The sequence below is a fragment of the Macrobrachium rosenbergii genome, chromosome 15 (assembly GCF_040412425.1).
Source record: "Macrobrachium rosenbergii isolate ZJJX-2024 chromosome 15, ASM4041242v1, whole genome shotgun sequence".
NCBI classification, from domain to species: domain Eukaryota; kingdom Metazoa; phylum Arthropoda; class Malacostraca; order Decapoda; family Palaemonidae; genus Macrobrachium; species Macrobrachium rosenbergii.
The window spans coordinates 57314298-57331797 of NC_089755.1; the positions used below are offsets into that span (position 1 = coordinate 57314298).

A 17500-nucleotide genomic window follows, 5' to 3' on the forward strand; every position below is an offset into this window, starting at 1 on the left:
GACCTGACAAATAACCTAGCGTTGCAACACCAGGGGTTAGCTATCACAATTCGGCTCCGTCATTCAGCTGATAATGGAGTCTGCGTCACCTTCTCGTCAGTCAGATTGATTAGAGAAAACTAAGACGGGGGAGGGGAGGGAAGGGTGGTTGGGGGGGGCGGGGGCTGGGATAGCAGGAGGAAAGGGGGAGGGAATTAGTTACTACTTGCGGCAATGACACGAATATTTAAAAAAAAAAATAGAAATTTGTAAATTCTTCTCTCCACAAACGATCGTTTTCGTTATTTACAGCAGTTATACATTCTAATTTTTATTTTTTATTATTTTTTTTTTTACATTACAGAGCAAGGATGTAATTCCTTCTCTTGCAACTATCTTTGGTCGTGTGTCTTCTTCTTCTTCTTCTTCTTCTTCTTCTTCTTCTTCTTCTTCTTCTTCTTCTTCTTCTTCTTCTTCTTCCATTTTCGTCCGAAAATTTCCTGCGAGTTTTAATGTCAGGAATTTTAAGGAGGTAAATGTACAGAGGAGTCAGAAGTAATATTCTTTTTTTTACATAAGAATATGGCAATGATGTGCAAATCAGTAATATACAAAGAATATATCATGCGTGATTTTTAGGCACTGTGTAAAAGTGACATCTTTTTGGGCAAATTTTCTGCATATATTATAAAGGAGGTAGAATGAAATGTATTTAAGCGCTTTACTCAGACGCACATTTATATATTTTATATATATATATATATATATATATATATATATATATATATATATATATATATATATATATATATATATACATATATATATATATATATATATATATATATATATATATATATATATATATATACATATAAGTATATATATGTATATATATAAACATATATGTATATAATAATAATAATAATAATAATAATAATAATAATAATAATAATAATAATAATAATAATAATAATAATAATAATAATAATATTTTGTTGAATAAAATGGCTGCATTTTGCGAACTGATTTTATGCTGAGTTTTCTCAATTCTTCTAATGATTCGCTTTTCCTGCACATCAGTATTAGTCAATAATTGTCCAATGTTCATATTTTGATGGATGAAACAGCGTATAATAATAATAATGATAATAATAATAATAATAATAATAATAATAATAATAATAATAATAATAATAATAATAATAATAATAATAATAATAATAATAATAACAAATTATTATCCGAAGATAAATAATATTCATAATTAACTTCAACTATCATAGTCACCACTATTTTGCTAGTGTTCAGGATTGAATATACTTCATAACAAAAACAGTAAGGATCATGTTAACTAAGATAGTCGTACAAATACACAATCATATTCACACATAAACAAAAGATAAACAAGAGTACAGGAATACAAAGTTTTATATATAAAAAATTTAATCAAACATTCTACCTTATGACTGAAATTGTAATTGTGGACGGCAGGTGACTTCTCGAAATCAAATTTGTTGGTGAAGTTTATGAGCAACATTTTGGAAATTTATTATCAATTAATGTAATCTATAAGATTTATTGACAAGTAGAAATGAAATCTTCATCTTTGCATACAATTACTTAGGCAAATATTACTCTATAAGTCATATAAAGTATTTCAAAATTTAAAACCTTCTTCTCACCCAAAAACTTTATTTTGAATATCGGTATCTGAAAAGGATCCTGTTTTATAAGAGTCATTTTTAGTAGCAGAAACTTCAATTACTCTGGGATATACTGAATTAACATGAATTAGCATATCTCTGTTGTTCACTGATACCAAAACATCTGTGTAAAACTAATTGTATACTTATAATTAAGTCTACTTCTTAATACGATAATTACGCGACCATTTAGATTCATAAAACGTAGATATGAATGGGTAATTTTTAGTTATTATTAGTACCCCTTGGAATACCAATTATATTATCATAGTAAATATGGTTATTGCTGATGCAGAATTTATATATATATGTATGTATGTGTATATATATATATATATATATATATATATATATATATATATATATATATATATATATATATATATACAGTATATACATACATACACAGACATATTTTTGCACATGCATATATATATATATATTGTATAATGTATACATGTATTATATATATATATATATATATATATATATATATATATATATATATATACTATATATATATATATATATATATATATATATATATATATATATATATATAAAACCACAAGAACTATTAGAAGTAATGCATAGCAAAAAGACTTTTGCACTTGGAAACATACACTCACACACACACACGCACACACACACACGCACACACACACACGCACACCCACAGACACACACTCACACACAAACTCAGACTCAAGGTTGTTCAGAAATGTCTCTAATCATAATAACTTGCATAATAAGTAACATAATATCTACAGTGTATTCCCAGGTGCTAACATCTGCAAATAAGAAAAAAAAAATTACACACACACACACACACACACACACACATATATATATATATATATATATATATATATATATATATATATATATATATATATATATATATATATATATATATATATATGTATATATATACACACATATACAGTCGAGCATAATTCATTTCATTATTATACCTAAACGCACAATCTTAGATTACCATAACATTTTTTCAAATCAATAAAATGTATGATATATTAAGTAATAAATTTAAATGTTTTAGTGCTCATAAATAAAAAATTTATTCTGCAAATAGTTAAGGCTCGTATTCACAGCTTCCCATTCTCTCGTTTTCTATGACTTTAGGGGATACTATAGAAATTGCTGTGCTATTCTTCCACACAGCTTCCAAAGGAGGGATCTTCCCAGACTTTTTCAAATATCTTAGTAAAAGCATTTGGAAATGTTACAGCGCCTAATAGGCAAAATAACAAAAAAAGAAAAATAAATAAATAAATAAAATAAAATAAAAATGATAAAAAGAGACTAAAGATTAAAAACAAGAGTCCGTAAAATGAAAAACTGAGCAGGACAATTTTCCCAGAAATGAAAATTTTGGAGTAGTGCCTAATACCTTTTCATTAAATTGTTATTTTGTACTATTTTTTTTTCAAAAGTCATTAGCTGCTAACAATGACTTAAAAAATTGCAAAAACAGCAATTTGATAAAACGGTATTAAGCACTACAAAAATTTTCATTTCTGGGAAAATTGTCCAGCTAAGTCTTCATTTTACGGACTCTTGTTTTTAATCTTTAGTCTTTTTTTTTTTTTGGGGGGCTCATCTATATGTTAGAGTTTAGTTCCATAATAAAACTAACATAGTTCTGAAGACAGCCACGAGTTACTGGCTGAAACAGCTGTTGTCAGTGATTAAATGGGACAGCACAGAATTAATTTTCACTTTCCCTGTCATTTTTAACACTGGAGATAAGAAGAAATATAGAGACTCAGGAAAATATTGTCTTATAATTTAAGTGTTCCCCCTTCCGTATGCATTGGCGTTCAGTGAAAATTTCTTAAGAGAAATTTATATATATATACAGTGTATATATATATATATTTATATGTATGCATATATATATATATATATATATATATATATATATATATATATATATATATATATATATATATATATGAGAGAGAGAGAGAGAGAGAGAGAGAGAGAGAGAGAGAGAGAGAGAGAGAGAGAGAGAGTAATCCAAAAGCCAAGATTCTCTTTATTTGACCGATTTTGTCAATACGTTGAACACAACTGGTTTCTCATATTTCGCGTATCATTTAATATCAACTCCCAAATCCAATGCTAGTCAAAGTTAGACGCCTGATAATAAACATAGTTATGATGGTAAACATATAAATATTAATGAATAACAATAAAATGGTAAACATATAAATATTAATGAATAACAATAAAAATATCAACAAAATAATAAAGAACGTATGGTTTTAGAAATGGAAATTCTCAATAGTTTCTTATGAAGTGCGAATATTATCTGCAGAGGCCTACCACTGTAGAATGAAGTCTGTGTATATCAGAATTATTCTCTCTCTCTCTCTCTCTCTCTCTCTCTCTCTCTCTCTCTCTCTCTCTCTCTCTCTCTCTCTCTCTCTCTTTCTAAGCTGATTCCATTATATAAAAACACGGCATAGATTCGAATTATGTTACGCAACAAAAAAAAAATATATTGAATTACCTGCATAATTAAGGCTGACAAGGACAAGCCATCTTTCTGTTCCGTAGATGAGAGAGAGAGAGAGAGAGAGAGAGAGAGAGAGAGAGAGAGAGAGAGAGAGAGAGAGAGAGAGAGAGCCCTCACAAATCGAACTCAAAATGAGTGGAGAAGTAAACAAATAAACAATGAAATAAAAATATGCTGAAAGGAATTAACACATGCTCATATGCTAATAGAAATAAACAAAGGAATGAACATATCCCTCCAAAAACAAACAAGGCAATAAACACGCTCGAATATGTAAACAAAGGAATGAAACATATCCCCCCAGAAATAAACAAGGGAAGAAACACGTGCCGTCAGTGCACCACCTCATGCGGTGCACTGTAGGCATTGCTTAAGGTTCTTTGCAGCGTGCCTTCGGCCCCTAGCTGCAACTTTTTTTCGTTCCTTTCACTGTACCTCCTTTCATAGTCTTTTTCTTCCATCTTGCTTTCCTACCTCTCCTAAAAACTAATTGATAGTGCAACTGCGAGGTTTTCCTTTCGTTACACCTTTCAGACTTTTACTGTCAATTTCCGTTTCAGCGCTGAATGACCTCATTGGTACCAGTGTTTGGCCTAAATTCTATACTCAGTTCAATTCATATGCTCAAACGAATACAAAAAAAAAAAGGGATAAATACATGCCCAAGGATTAACATGTGCTCAGAGATATGAACAAAAGAATAAACTTAACACAAAGAAATAAACAGTGCGAGTCCCTCAGACACCCATTTACCAGAGGAGACTGGAAAATCCCTTCCATGAACACTGTGGGATCCTCCCACAGCGAAACCCTACACCCCGAGAGTGAGGTAACCTGATAGAGGCGTCCTACCAGTAACTTACGGTATGATCCAGCAACTATGAGGACCAAGGATAAAGAAGGCGGCATGTTCTTGTAATCAATAATACCGTCGAAGGTGATCGGGATTTGGGGCTTATATATACCCGAGGGGCGCCTGGAAGACCATCTTCAGTGCCGCAATGAAGCTCCTGGTGAGTTCTTCTTCCAGCCCAGCGTCTGGGTCTTTGGAATGTCTGTGTCTGTTGTTCGTGTTCACGGGTCTGTGGGTCATTAACTTATATGGATGGCTGATAGTCTGGTATTCCAAAGACTTTGCTTTAACTGGCGTGAATATTAACCAGATCTGTATCATTCTGCGAAGTCATTCTTTCAGATCTCAGGTGTTCCAGGAATGTCTGGGCCATTTTTGTTCATGTCTGTCAGCTCCTGCTATTCCAAAGTTCTGATTTTTTATAAGAGTGAATGATGTTCCGTTCTTTATTCCGTTTCAAGAAATATTCAATGCAGCTCTTGGAGTATTTTGAAGAATTTTTGGTGCCTTGCGTATTGATTCTTGTCGCTGAGTAGAAATGGGTTCGCTTGACGGATTGGTGTTCCAAAGACTTGATTTTGATCACTGCCAGTAACTTTTAGACGTTATATAAATTTTGGAAGTAAATCTACCAGATATTAACTCCATATATAAGTGCAAACGATGCTAATTGCAGACGTGGAACTAAACTCAAAAAAAAAAAAAAAAAAACGCTAGGAGAATATAACATATAATACGGTGTTTGAGCACATTGTTTACATGTAGTTTATGCGTATATGTATGCGTGTGAAGGTTAATACATACATGCATACATAAATACATACATACATATGCTATATGCGAGAAACGTTAATTTTTACGCAAAGTGTAATACGAGTAATTTTGAATTGCTGTATGGTCTAACTGAAAAACATAACGTCACGAATTTCTTTCTAGTTTTTAGTGCAGGCTACCAAACACCTCATTAATTCCACCTTGACTTCTTTACACTCTCTTCTTGCTCAAGTTTCGCTACGCCGGAAACAGGTCCCTGGACTAAAGACCCACTTTCCAAATTATCCTCTTTCTTTTGTTCACATTTCAGAATTTCTATGTTTCTTTGTGGAGACTCGCTGTTTACCTTCCGTAATGTACGACAGTTTTCTGAATATGCATGTGCGTGTGTTTTAATGATAAACGTTATCGTTCCTCAGGCAACTTCAAATCAGCGCATGCGCGGTGGAAGTACGATTTATGCTTGAATGTTTTTTTTTTGTTATTTATGTTTTAGTTGTTGCTTTCCCTCTTTCTTACAACTGAATGGAGTTGAATTGTCCCATACGGCATATTTCATAATTTGATATGATTTTTTAAAATTCGAACTAAGCAACAGAATCTGTTTCATACCTCACGTCACGATGAGTGCTGAATTATGATTACCCATGTTGTAATTAATGTAAATTATGATCTGATTACCAATATGATCGACCCATGATATTGTTTCTTGAAAGAAGGAGCAGGAAACGACAATGTGACAAAGAAAAAGTTTGTTTACATTGAATTTCGATATCACTGAACTAACAATCCTGCTTAGCCTACCTCGATAGTAATTATATTCAAATGAGGAATCTAACAGAGATTTGAAAATTATAAAAATTGCTCGTGTGAAAGGTGACGAATGAGGTATTTATTACTAACACTCAAGCCCTGTTTACATTTAAAATTACTTTCAGTTTACACCAGAACCTTGAACACAAAGTTCCCCAGGGGACATTTATAGAGATGCATTTTAGTAGACAGTTATTTAAAGCTAACCAACTAAAATTAACAACTGTCTTAAATTTCCAGGCTCTTATCTCCCTGCTGGTGGTAGCAGAGGCCGCCCAGCTGCAAAGCTACGGCTACGGCCTACCACAAAGCTCGACGTCCGTTGGCGTTGGAGGCTTAGTGTCGTCCTCATCCTCCTTATCTGGATCTTCTTCCGGCTTGCTCGGAGGAGGAAGTGTCTTTTCCACGCCCCGGGGATCATCAAACAACTTCGTTTCCTCTTCTCAAGCTGGAATTGGCAGTTTTGGAGGCTCCTCATTCACTGGACAAGGATCAAGTAGCTTCGGTTCCTCATTTGGACGAGGGTCAAGTAGCTTTGGTTCCTCCTCAATTGGACAAGGGTCAAGTAGCTTCGGTTCCTCCTCTCTTGGACAAGGGTCAAGCAGCTTCGGTTCCTCCTCTCTTGGACAAGGGTCTAGTGGCTTTGGTTCCTCCTCGTTTGGCCAAAGATCCAGCAGCTTTGGTTCAAGCAGCTTTGGTTCAAGCAGCTTTGGTTCTTCAGGTTCGTGCCAACCTGGAGAGGTCCGCCACGTCGATGGTCGGTGCGTGGTCCCAGAGGTCAGACGCAACTACTACTCTTACAGAATCCCCAACCTGCCAAGAGTCACTGGCCCAACCCCACCCATCCCCCCACCAAAAGTTGACAATAACATCCTGTTTGTTCATCTGCCAGAGGATAATGGTGCTAATGATCCTATCATCGTTCCACCAGCACAACAGAACAACATTGTTTACCTTCTGAAGAAACAGACTGAGCAAGGACAGAAAGTGATCACCTTCCCTGACCAGCCCCGTACGAACCCAGAGGTATTCTTCGTTAATTACAGACCAGGGGAGAATCCCAGCCTCCCCGGAGGCGTCGATCTGCAGACTGCCCTCAGCTCTGCATCACAGGGGACTGGACAGGTCATCAGTGGATCAAGAGGAAGCGGAGGAAGTGGATTTGGTGGCCAGTCTTTCGGTGGATCCAGTCAAAGTGGATTTGGGGGGCAGTCGTCCAGTGGATTTGGAGGATCAAGTAGCTTCAGCAGCGGGCAAGGATTGGGTGGATTTTCTGGACTGTCTGGAAGTAGCTTCAGCAGCGGGCAAGGATTGGGTGGATTTTCTGGACAGTCTGGAAGCAGCTTCAGCAGCGGGCAATCGTCAAGCGGATTTGTTGACCAGTCCTTCGGTGGCCTCAGCAGTGGAGGATCATCCACTGGATTTGGCAGCGGCTCAGGCAGTTTCGGAACTTCAAGCATTGGCTTCCCTGGTGACGCAAACCAGTCCATCATCACTTCCAGTGGAAGTGACTTGGGCTTTTCTTACTAAAGTAAAGATCCTTGGAATTGGTTTCTGATGCTATGATCGGAAATCCTAAGACTCAGTCTAGCTGGTAAAAGACGACCAGGAATCCCACAAAATGAACACAAGAAGCAGTTTTGACGATGCAAACAGTCTAAGAGACTGGTGCTGTCACTGGGTGTTGCTAAATACAATATTTCAAAAATAATTTAGAGTTTACTTCTTCCTATGGTAAAGCAGTTTTAATCCATAGTCAGGTGCCTTACACACGCATAATAAAATTCTCCTAAGTATGAATGGACTGTAAGACATTTAAAAGTATGGTTTCTTGCTGTGCAACAGTGAGGAAAGTAATCTGGTCTATTTACCAAGCCCTCGCTGAAGCTTCTTTGCTTTGTTGATTTGATTTTAATTCTTATGGTAAAGGATTTAATCTCATAAATTATATGTTTGTTTTTATCGCGTCATGTAATGTCAAATCATAAAAAACGAATTTGGGATTTCAGTTTGGCACAGAAGAAATAAAGCAAATTGTTTGCTCCATCAATGCGATTCAGGTATAAAAGTTCGGATTCAAGCCTGGATGACAGAAGAGGGTTGAGTTCTTGGTTACTGCAGCAAATTTGTAAAAAAGGTAATAAATGTGTGATAACAGGCTCGAAAGCCAGACTTTAATAATAATAATAATAATAATAATAATAATAATAATAATAATAATAATAATAATAATAATAGTAATAATAATAGTAATAATAATAGTAATAATAATAATAATAATAATAATAATAATAATAATTTAATCTTTAAATGTCTGACCAGAATTTTTCATTGTATTTGCGAATATAGGCGTAGTCTTCATTTTAGTTTCGATATCCAGGTTTTCCCTGCTTTGCCTACATGGAAAAATATGTACAAAATATAATGATTAATTTCTCTCTTCATTCCTCTATTCATCAAAGATTAGGAGGGAAAAGCTTTATAACATTTCATTGTTTTTGTTTGTTCCGAATATTTGTGACACCAAGAAAAATAAATCTGGGATTGCAGTAATTTTTGTCTTGATCAGTTTCTTCACTGAATGTACTTGTGACTTTTTACACTACGCACTTCGCAGAAATAAAGTCAGCTCTCTCTCTCTCACTCTCTCTCTCTCTCTCTCTCTCTCTCTCTCTCTCTCTCTCTCTCTCTCTCTCTCTCTCATGAGAACTCTGGCTTTCTTTCACGTTTTGTTGATATGTGCAGATGAAAAACTTACCGGTGGAATTTCGACTATAATCTAGTTGTGAATACAAACACGCATTCCATTATTTCGAAACAGAAAACCATCCAAGCTTCAAGGAGAAAGCGACCTTTCTCTAATCACAGACTTAAGTACCGGGGGAGCCCAGGTAACTCTCACGGTACAAGGCGAGTAACGGGGGAATAATCATATAAGTCGTGAGTTACGATCTCATTACGAATATGTACGCATTCGGATAGAGCACAGAAATACATCCCCTTAGGCTGGGAAGTCAGGGTCGAAATGGTGACAAAAAGCGAGAATTTTTCCGTCTCGTTCCGTCTTGGGGATCTTGGCGCTTATTTCATCATTCACCTAAAACTTGTCATAAACACAAGTCGGCAACTTATTGCAAACATATCACAAACAGGCTGAAAACAAGTCAGCGACTGTAATTAGCGTGGTCACGACTACCAGAAAGTCGTCGACTAGTAGCCAACTTGTTGCAAACATATTTCACTGCAGTGTGGATGCACCCTGGATGCTTCTTGTTTTAATGTATGTTTTCATTTGAGGGCTGAAAGAATGGGCAACTTCCATACCACTGGAGATTAAAGGGTAATATCTTCACAGACACAAGAAAAGAAATTGCTTCCCGGTCAGCACATGAATGGGTGACCAATAGTGAATACCCTACGCCCATGGCACAAAAGCTTCCGTAACCATCCGAAAGGACACAGGACCCGGACTAGCAACCCCATCTCAAAATTCAGTACTTAGAAAATTGCAACAGCCTTGATTGCCCTGGTCTTTATTAGACCTGCAAATAAGGGCGTTAAGTTGCCCGTCCCGTTGCAGGACTCTGAAAAGGGAGGTTTATTAAGGTAAGAATCAAAGATTAAGGTAAAGTCTCTTGGATTTTCAATGGCGCCATAAAAATGCAAAGTGGGACATAACAGCAGTCTGGCGGAACCTGCGGCATTTTACTTTCAATTATGTTTCGTCTGAATGGATAAATAAAACGAGTAAAAGGATGTAACGGTATTGAATCCAGTTCCTTTACGCTAAAAGCATCTTGCAATCATATGCTGTGGGACTGAGTTTTCCTTATAATGCTCTGGACTCTGTATGTGACCATTTTAGATGTCCAGTAATCACTTATTCTAGACAAGAATGGTTGAGAAAGTCAATCATTTTATCCGTGATTCTCATTCTCAAATGCTTAGGTTTAGCCGTGAGCAGTTTCATGCAGTATATAAAAGAAGTTTTTGAAGAAGAGAGACGTAAAATACAAAAGACAAGTATTCGTAGACATGTTGAAGTTACTAACAACAATTGAGGATGCACATATATACGAAGCGACTTGTAATATAATGTATTTCATAAATAATAACTCTAGTGATAATATATTAAATGCTCTTCGTACAATAACGACATAACTTGTCACTCATTGAAACTCTTTTAGGTTAGAAGTCAGGCAATGTGCGGTTTTATTTCACAACACTAAACAAAGAGATTGGAACCTTGTCTACTCTGGTCAGGCCTCACTGTTTAGGGAGGGGAGTAGAGACCCGATGGTGTAGATGAGATGCCTCCAGAGATACTTCCTCCAGAGATGGAGCCTCCAGAGATGATGCCTCCACCGACAGATCCTCCAGAAATGATGCCTCCGCCTACTGAGGAGCCTCCAGAAACACCAAAATCAGAAGAAATGCCACCTCCTGAAATGATGCCACCAGAGACACCACCTCCAGAGACAATGCCACCGCCCAATCCACCTCCGATGACCTGCCCGATTCCTTGATGGACAGCGCTGTTGAGAGCCGTCTGGAGGTCCGCGCCCCCTGGAAGAGTCGGGTTCTGGCCGTCGCCGTAATTGACGAAGTAGACCTCAGGCTGGCTTTTGGGTGGTGCTGGGACGTTGATGAGCTTCTGCCCACCGACTGCGGTTCCCTTGTTCAGGACGTACACGATGTTCCTCTGCTGGGATGGGGGTATCACAATCGGCTCCAGGGCGCCGCCGCCCTCTGGGAGACGCACGAACAGGATATTGTGCTCGACCTTCGGTAGGGGAATGTTAGGCCGAGGTCCGACGGGACGGGGCTGCTCAGGGACGTCGTAGACGTAGATGTTGCGCATGACTTGAGGAGTGACGCACCTCCCGTCGACATGCAGGACCTGCCCGTCGCCGCAGGAGGTGGCGGCGATGCCGTCCGAGATGGGTACATCCTGTACAGCTGCAAAAGAATGGTCGATGACCGTGTTGGATAAGTCACCGCTTATGTGACCAAAACCAGGTGCCTCAATAGTGGATTCGTTGAAGTAACCTCCACTCACGATACCCCCACTGATGCTTCCGCCTCCTCCACTGATAATTCCACCTCCTCCACTGACGATTCCACCTCCAGAGGGTCCTGGAGTGGGCAAGGAATAGCCCTGCAGCAAGCCGCATTCCACTGCAGCGTACAAGGACACGAAAATCTGGAAATAATAGACAAAGATAAAAATAACTAGCTAAAAATATCTTGCTGGAACAATGAAGGTCGATTACCTCTGAGAATCGCGAATTCCAGGGATTAAAGCTGTAGTTCATGATGGAATATGAAGTGTCTCTTAAAAAGCATATAGGCCTATGCCTGAATAATCTGAATATATATATATATACATATATATATATATATATATATATATATATATATATATATATATATATATATATATATATATATATATATATATATATATATATATATTAAATGTCTGGCATATGATTATTCACATACAAAAGTCTGGCCATGTGTCCAAAGATGCATAGTTTTAGCATGATAGAGTATTACCTATTCGTATTTTCCAAATACAGAAGAAATACTTCGGTTACTCCTTACGTGAACTCAACATCGTGATTTTTACCCAAATTATCTTCTTCAAAGTGGAACGACGTTATTTCTTAAAAGCTACAAAAGTATGGATGAAATAATTTCTTGCTATAATTTGTTATCTCGTAAGAATGTATCTCTCAGCAGAAATGAAGAAGAAGAAGAAGAAGAAGAAGGAAAAGATTGTGATGATGCGTCTAATGTGCGTTCAAGTGCAAAGAGCGCGACACGTGAAAACGCCTTGCAAATGTCAGGGCACGAGTGACGAGCATCGCTTGGAACGTTACCTACTTACCAGAAGGGTTAGAGGCTACCGAATGAGAGATTCTTCTCTGACACCTTTTATCTTCTTCGTCTTTATAATTTTTACCGGCTCTTTCCAGACGAGCATGTTCTCCCGGCTGACCTTTCCCTCATCCTTCCACCCCCAATGAACAAACATTTCTCTTTGGTTCCTCTTCTTGCCGTTTTATGCGCAGACAGCTTTTGCAGGTCTGTCGCTTGTACATATGATCGTGACTCAAGGTACTGGCAATTTTACTTTCTTTCTCTGCACATATTCATAACCATCTGCCGATAAATGCGGGTAATTTAACAGCTTAGGAATCAAATGAAAGACCAAAGTTTTTGTTGCAATCCTTGAAGAATCTCTCAGTCTCCACGTAGCTTCGTTAACAGCTATTATAAGATACTGTGAGCCGACAAGGTTCATACTACGTCTAGACCGATATTCCAAAATAATTGTCAAACCTTGTTTTTTTCGCCCTGAATCGCTTTTTTCAGCTAAGGTCTTGAATGTATGAGTGTATCAAATGTATGAATGGGTCTAGTTACGCGTCGAGGAGGGTCATTCACCCAAGCCTCAAGGATACAAAGGACTCTATAGTCCTAGTCACTGGCAGCCGTCGGTCTAGGCTATCCTTAATCCATCGTCAGACGCAATAACAGTTTGGTAAGTCTGTGCACTCGCCGTAGACAGAAGTCCAAGAGCTATGGAGTCACGGGATTTCGAGTCTTTGAAGACACCGACACTGAAACAGGTAGACACAGAGACAGGAAGGCAGAGCTGAGGCACTCACCAGCACCGTAAGCTTCATGGCGGAGAGGAAGACGCGATGTGAGATAGCGATGCCACAGCAACTATGTATATATACAGCGCCTCCTCCTCCTCCTCCTCCTAGTCTCACGTTATTTCCACCACTAAGAGATTTAGAGTCCTTGACCTGGGTTTCGGAAAAAAAACATTTCCTCAAAGCATCGGAGAAAGGTGAAAGAGACAAGTGTATATTTTATAACCCTTCCTAATTTTTCCTAGTGTTATTTAGTACCTAAGTTTGATAGTTTTGGTATTTATAGAGTAAAATGAAGTCGCCGATGCCGGAACCGAGAAAATCACAGATGAGGATCCTAAAACATTTCGTTGCGTAAACGTAATATGTGATGAGGCTTCGCCCATCCACCAGGTAGGCGGTGAATGGATATGCTTAGTCTAGTCTTCAACAAATTCGACAATGGCCATCAGGATGTGGAATTATCCCCGTGGTTTCAAGACTGCGTTGTCTCTCATTATGTTATATATATATATATATATATATATATATATATATATATATATATATATATATATATATATATACATATATATATATGTATATATATATATATATATATATATATATATATATATATATATATATATATATATATATGTATATATATATTTATATATATACAGTATATATATATACATATATATATATATATATATATATATATATATATATATATATTTATATATATATCTATATATAACATATAAAATACATTTTTGGTGATGATAAAAATTATAATGATGATAATGATGACCGCCAGGCCTTGTTCCCAATCACTGAGGATTACGGAAAGGTACAAAGGAGGCCTGGCGTCTATCGGCTTAGGCTCTCATTATATCCTACGAAAGGTGAACTCCGTACAGGGAGTGACGGAGGGAAACTCCATTATAAGAGCGAACGAGGAGATATACGATGATGATCAAGACAATGAAAGTGGTGGGAACGATGGCAGAGGTTAAATAAAAAAAAAAATAGAAAAAGAGACAAGATTCACTTGGGGACCTTCAGTGAAGTTTCGTCTCTTGTCATGCAGAAGAAGAAGAAGAAGAAGAAAGAGAGAGAGAGAGAGAGAGAGAGAGAGAGAGAGAGAGAGAGAGAGAGAGGGGAGGCTAATTGGATAATGGGAGCTGAGGGTGAGAGGAAGAATTTTACTCCTTATCTCTCTCTCTCTCTCTCTCTCTCTCTCTCTCTCTCTCTCCCTCTCTCTCTCTCTCTCTCTCTCTCTCTCTCTCTCTCTCTCTCCAACTTCGAAATTCTAGATTTCAGATCTGAAATTCCTTTGGAGGATTTAAAGGAGAATTCTATATTGGTTATCACTGGTATTCGCTGGACAAGAATGCATTCGTCGTAAGAGTTAGGAAGTTGTCTATAAATTTGCTGCAATCGCTTGTATACAAAATTATTCTTTCTCTAGTGAAATGTATGTTTTTGGTTATTTGTTTTTATACACAAGTACTGTCATACGAAACTATTTTAACTTTTGAGACTTCAAGTATTTAGTTGCATCGTACGTAGTCACTGGATTACAAATTAATTTTTTATCCTGAGGAAATCAAGTAATTTTCTTGTTTTCTTTTGTGCATAGACACTGGTAAAAAGAATTTTATCTTTTCATCCTTGAAGCCTGAAGGTACGTGTTGTTTTGATCGAGAAACGACTGATTAACGCAAAACTCAGTCTTTCCAGATTAGAGTTTGCTTTTATTCAGCTGCGTAGGCATAACTCACTCATCATTTACTCGCCGAATAAACTCGTCAGTGATCGTTGTAGCAAGCTGCAATTCCGCATAGATTACCTGCGTCTCTTGTGAGCAATTTTGAATACAGGAAGATTTTGCATTTGACAAGGAACGAGGTGACCGGAATTTGGTAAAAAATGTTTTAAATTTTTACACAGATTCTCATTCTCAAATGCTTAGGTTTAGACGTGAGCAGTTTTATGCAGTATATAAAAGAAGTTTTGGAAGAAGAGAGACGTAAAATACAAAAGAAAAGTATTCGTAGACATGTTAAAGTTACTAACAACAATTGAGGATATACATAGAAAAAGTTAAGTATACCTTAGTTTTACCAGACCACTGAGCTGATTAACAGCTCTCCTAGGTCTGGCCCGAAGGATTAGACTTATTTTACATAGAAACGAAGCGATTTGTAATATAATGTATTTCATAAATAATAAATCTAGTGATGATATATTAAATGCTCTTCGTACAATAACGACATAACTTGTCACTCATTGAAACTCTTATAGGTTAGAAGTCAGGCAATGTGCGATCTTATTTCATAACACTAAACAAAGAGATTGGAACATTTGTCTACTGTGGCCAGTCCTCATTGTTTAGGGAGGGGAGTAGAGACCAGATGGTGTAGATGAGATGCCTCCAGAGATGCTTCCTCCAGTGACAGAGCCTCCAGAGATGCTTCCTCCAGAGATAGAGCCTCCAGAGATGATGCCTCCACCGAAAGATCCTCCAGAAATGATGCTTCCGCCTACTGAGGATCCTCCAGAAACACCAAAGTCAGAAGAAATGCCACCTCCTGAAATGATGCCACCAGAGACACCACCTCCAGAGACAGTGTCGCCAGAGATACCACCTCCAATGACCTGCCCGATTCCTTGATGGACAGCGCTGTTGAGAGCCGTCTGGAGGTCCACGCCCCCTGGAAGAGTCGGGTTCTGGCCGTCGCCGTAATTGACGAAGTAGACCTCAGGCTGGGTCTTGGGTGGTGCTGGTACGTTGATGACCTTCTGCCCATCGACTGCGGTTCCCTTGTTCAGGACGTACACGATGTTCTTCTGCTGGGGTGGGGGTATCACAATCGGCTCCAGGGCGCCGCCGCCCTCTGGGAGACGCACGAACAGGATATTGTGCTCTACCTTCGGTAGGGGAATGGTAGGCCGAGGTCCGACGGGACGGGGCTGCTCAGGGACGTCGTAGACGTAGATGTTGCGCATGACTTGAGGAGTGACGCACCTCCCGTCGACGTGCAGGACCTGCCCGTCGCCGCAGGAGGTGGCGGCGATGCCGTCCGGGAAGACTGTTAACCTTTTAGCTCCAGTTATGAAGATTTTCCTGTTGGATAAGTCAGTTCCAATGCTGGGAAGAGGAGCGGGAGGAAAAGGAAGAGCAGGAGGTCCCACATAAGGGGATTGGTCGAAGTAACCTCCACTCACGATACCCCCACTGATGCTTCCGCCTCCTCCACTGATAATTCCACCTCCTCCACTGACGATTCCACCTCCAGAGGATCCTGGAGTGGGTAAGGAATAGCCCTGCGGCAAGCCGCATTCCACTGCAGCGTACAAGGACACGAAAATCTGGAAATTAACAAAGATAAAAATAACTAGATAAAAATATCTTGCGTTACTGCAGATGAGATAAGTGGCTTCGTGAGCGCTGGAACAACAAAGGTCGATTACCTCTGAGAATCGCGAATTCCAGGGATTAAAGCTGTAGTTCATGATGGAATATCAAGTGTTTCTTAAAAAGTATATAGGCCTATGCCTGAATAATCTGAATATATATATATATATATATATATATATATATATATATATATATATAAACATAAATATAAATATAAATATATATATATATATATATATATATATATATATATATATATATATATATATATATATATATATATATATATATAAAAAAAGTCTGGCATATGGTTATTCACATACAAAAGTCTGGCCATGTGTCCAAAAATGCATAGTTTTAGCATGAGAGAGTATTACCTATTCGTATTTTCCAAATACAGAAGAAATACTTCAGTTACTCCTTACGTGAACTGAACATCGTGATTTTTACCCAAATTATCTTCTTACTAATGGAACGTCTTTATTTCTTAAAAGCTACAAAAGTATGGATGAAATAATTTCTTACTATAATTTGATATCTCGTAAGAATAGATCTCTCAGCAGAAATGATGATGAAGAAGAAGAAGAAGAAGAAGAAGAAGAAGAAGAAGAAGAAGAAGAAGAAGAAGAAGAAGAAGGAAAAGATTGTGATGATGAGTGTAATGTGCGTTCAAGTGCAAAGAGCGCGACGAGTAAAAACGCCTTGCAAAGGTCAGAGCACGAGTGACGAGCATCGCTTGGAAAGTTACAAACTTAC

General features: G+C 37.6%; 4 protein-coding genes across 8 annotated transcripts in view; 1 reads left to right on the forward strand and 3 right to left on the reverse strand.

Annotated features, from left to right (window-relative positions):
• Nucleotides 1-17500, reverse strand: part of LOC136846792 (uncharacterized) — a 205656-nt gene that overhangs the window by 6872 nt on the left and 181284 nt on the right. The window lies entirely within an intron of this gene.
• LOC136846785 (secreted protein C-like) lies at nt 5120-8378 on the forward strand. Of its 2 annotated transcripts, XM_067118028.1 has the most exons (3): nt 5120-5240; nt 6908-7042; nt 7118-8378. In XM_067118028.1, exons 1-3 carry the CDS (start codon nt 5229-5231, stop codon nt 8195-8197), a joined length of 1227 nt encoding a protein of 408 aa, XP_066974129.1. In that variant the 5' UTR covers nt 5120-5228; the 3' UTR covers nt 8198-8378. The 2 variants fall into 2 exon arrangements, with proteins under 2 accessions (XP_066974129.1, XP_066974128.1); XM_067118027.1 differs by having other exon boundaries at nt 6908-8378.
• On the reverse strand, nt 10941-13362 carry LOC136846826 (uncharacterized). The gene is made up of 2 exons (XM_067118095.1): nt 13345-13362; nt 10941-11870 (listed from the first exon to the last, which is right to left on the reverse strand). The coding sequence occupies exons 1-2, from the start codon at nt 13360-13362 to the stop codon at nt 10941-10943; spliced, it is 948 nt and encodes a 315-aa protein (XP_066974196.1).
• The window catches only part of LOC136846786 (uncharacterized), a 7651-nt gene continuing 5675 nt past the window's right edge, over nt 15525-17500 (reverse strand). The window contains exon 3 of one of the 2 annotated variants that reach the window (XM_067118029.1): nt 15525-15800. In XM_067118029.1, the coding sequence (XP_066974130.1) occupies nt 15715-15800 (86 nt within the window). In that variant the 3' untranslated portion in view covers nt 15525-15714. Of the gene's footprint in view, nt 16696-17500 lie in introns of both variants that reach the window. The other variant, XM_067118030.1, reaches the window with a different exon arrangement.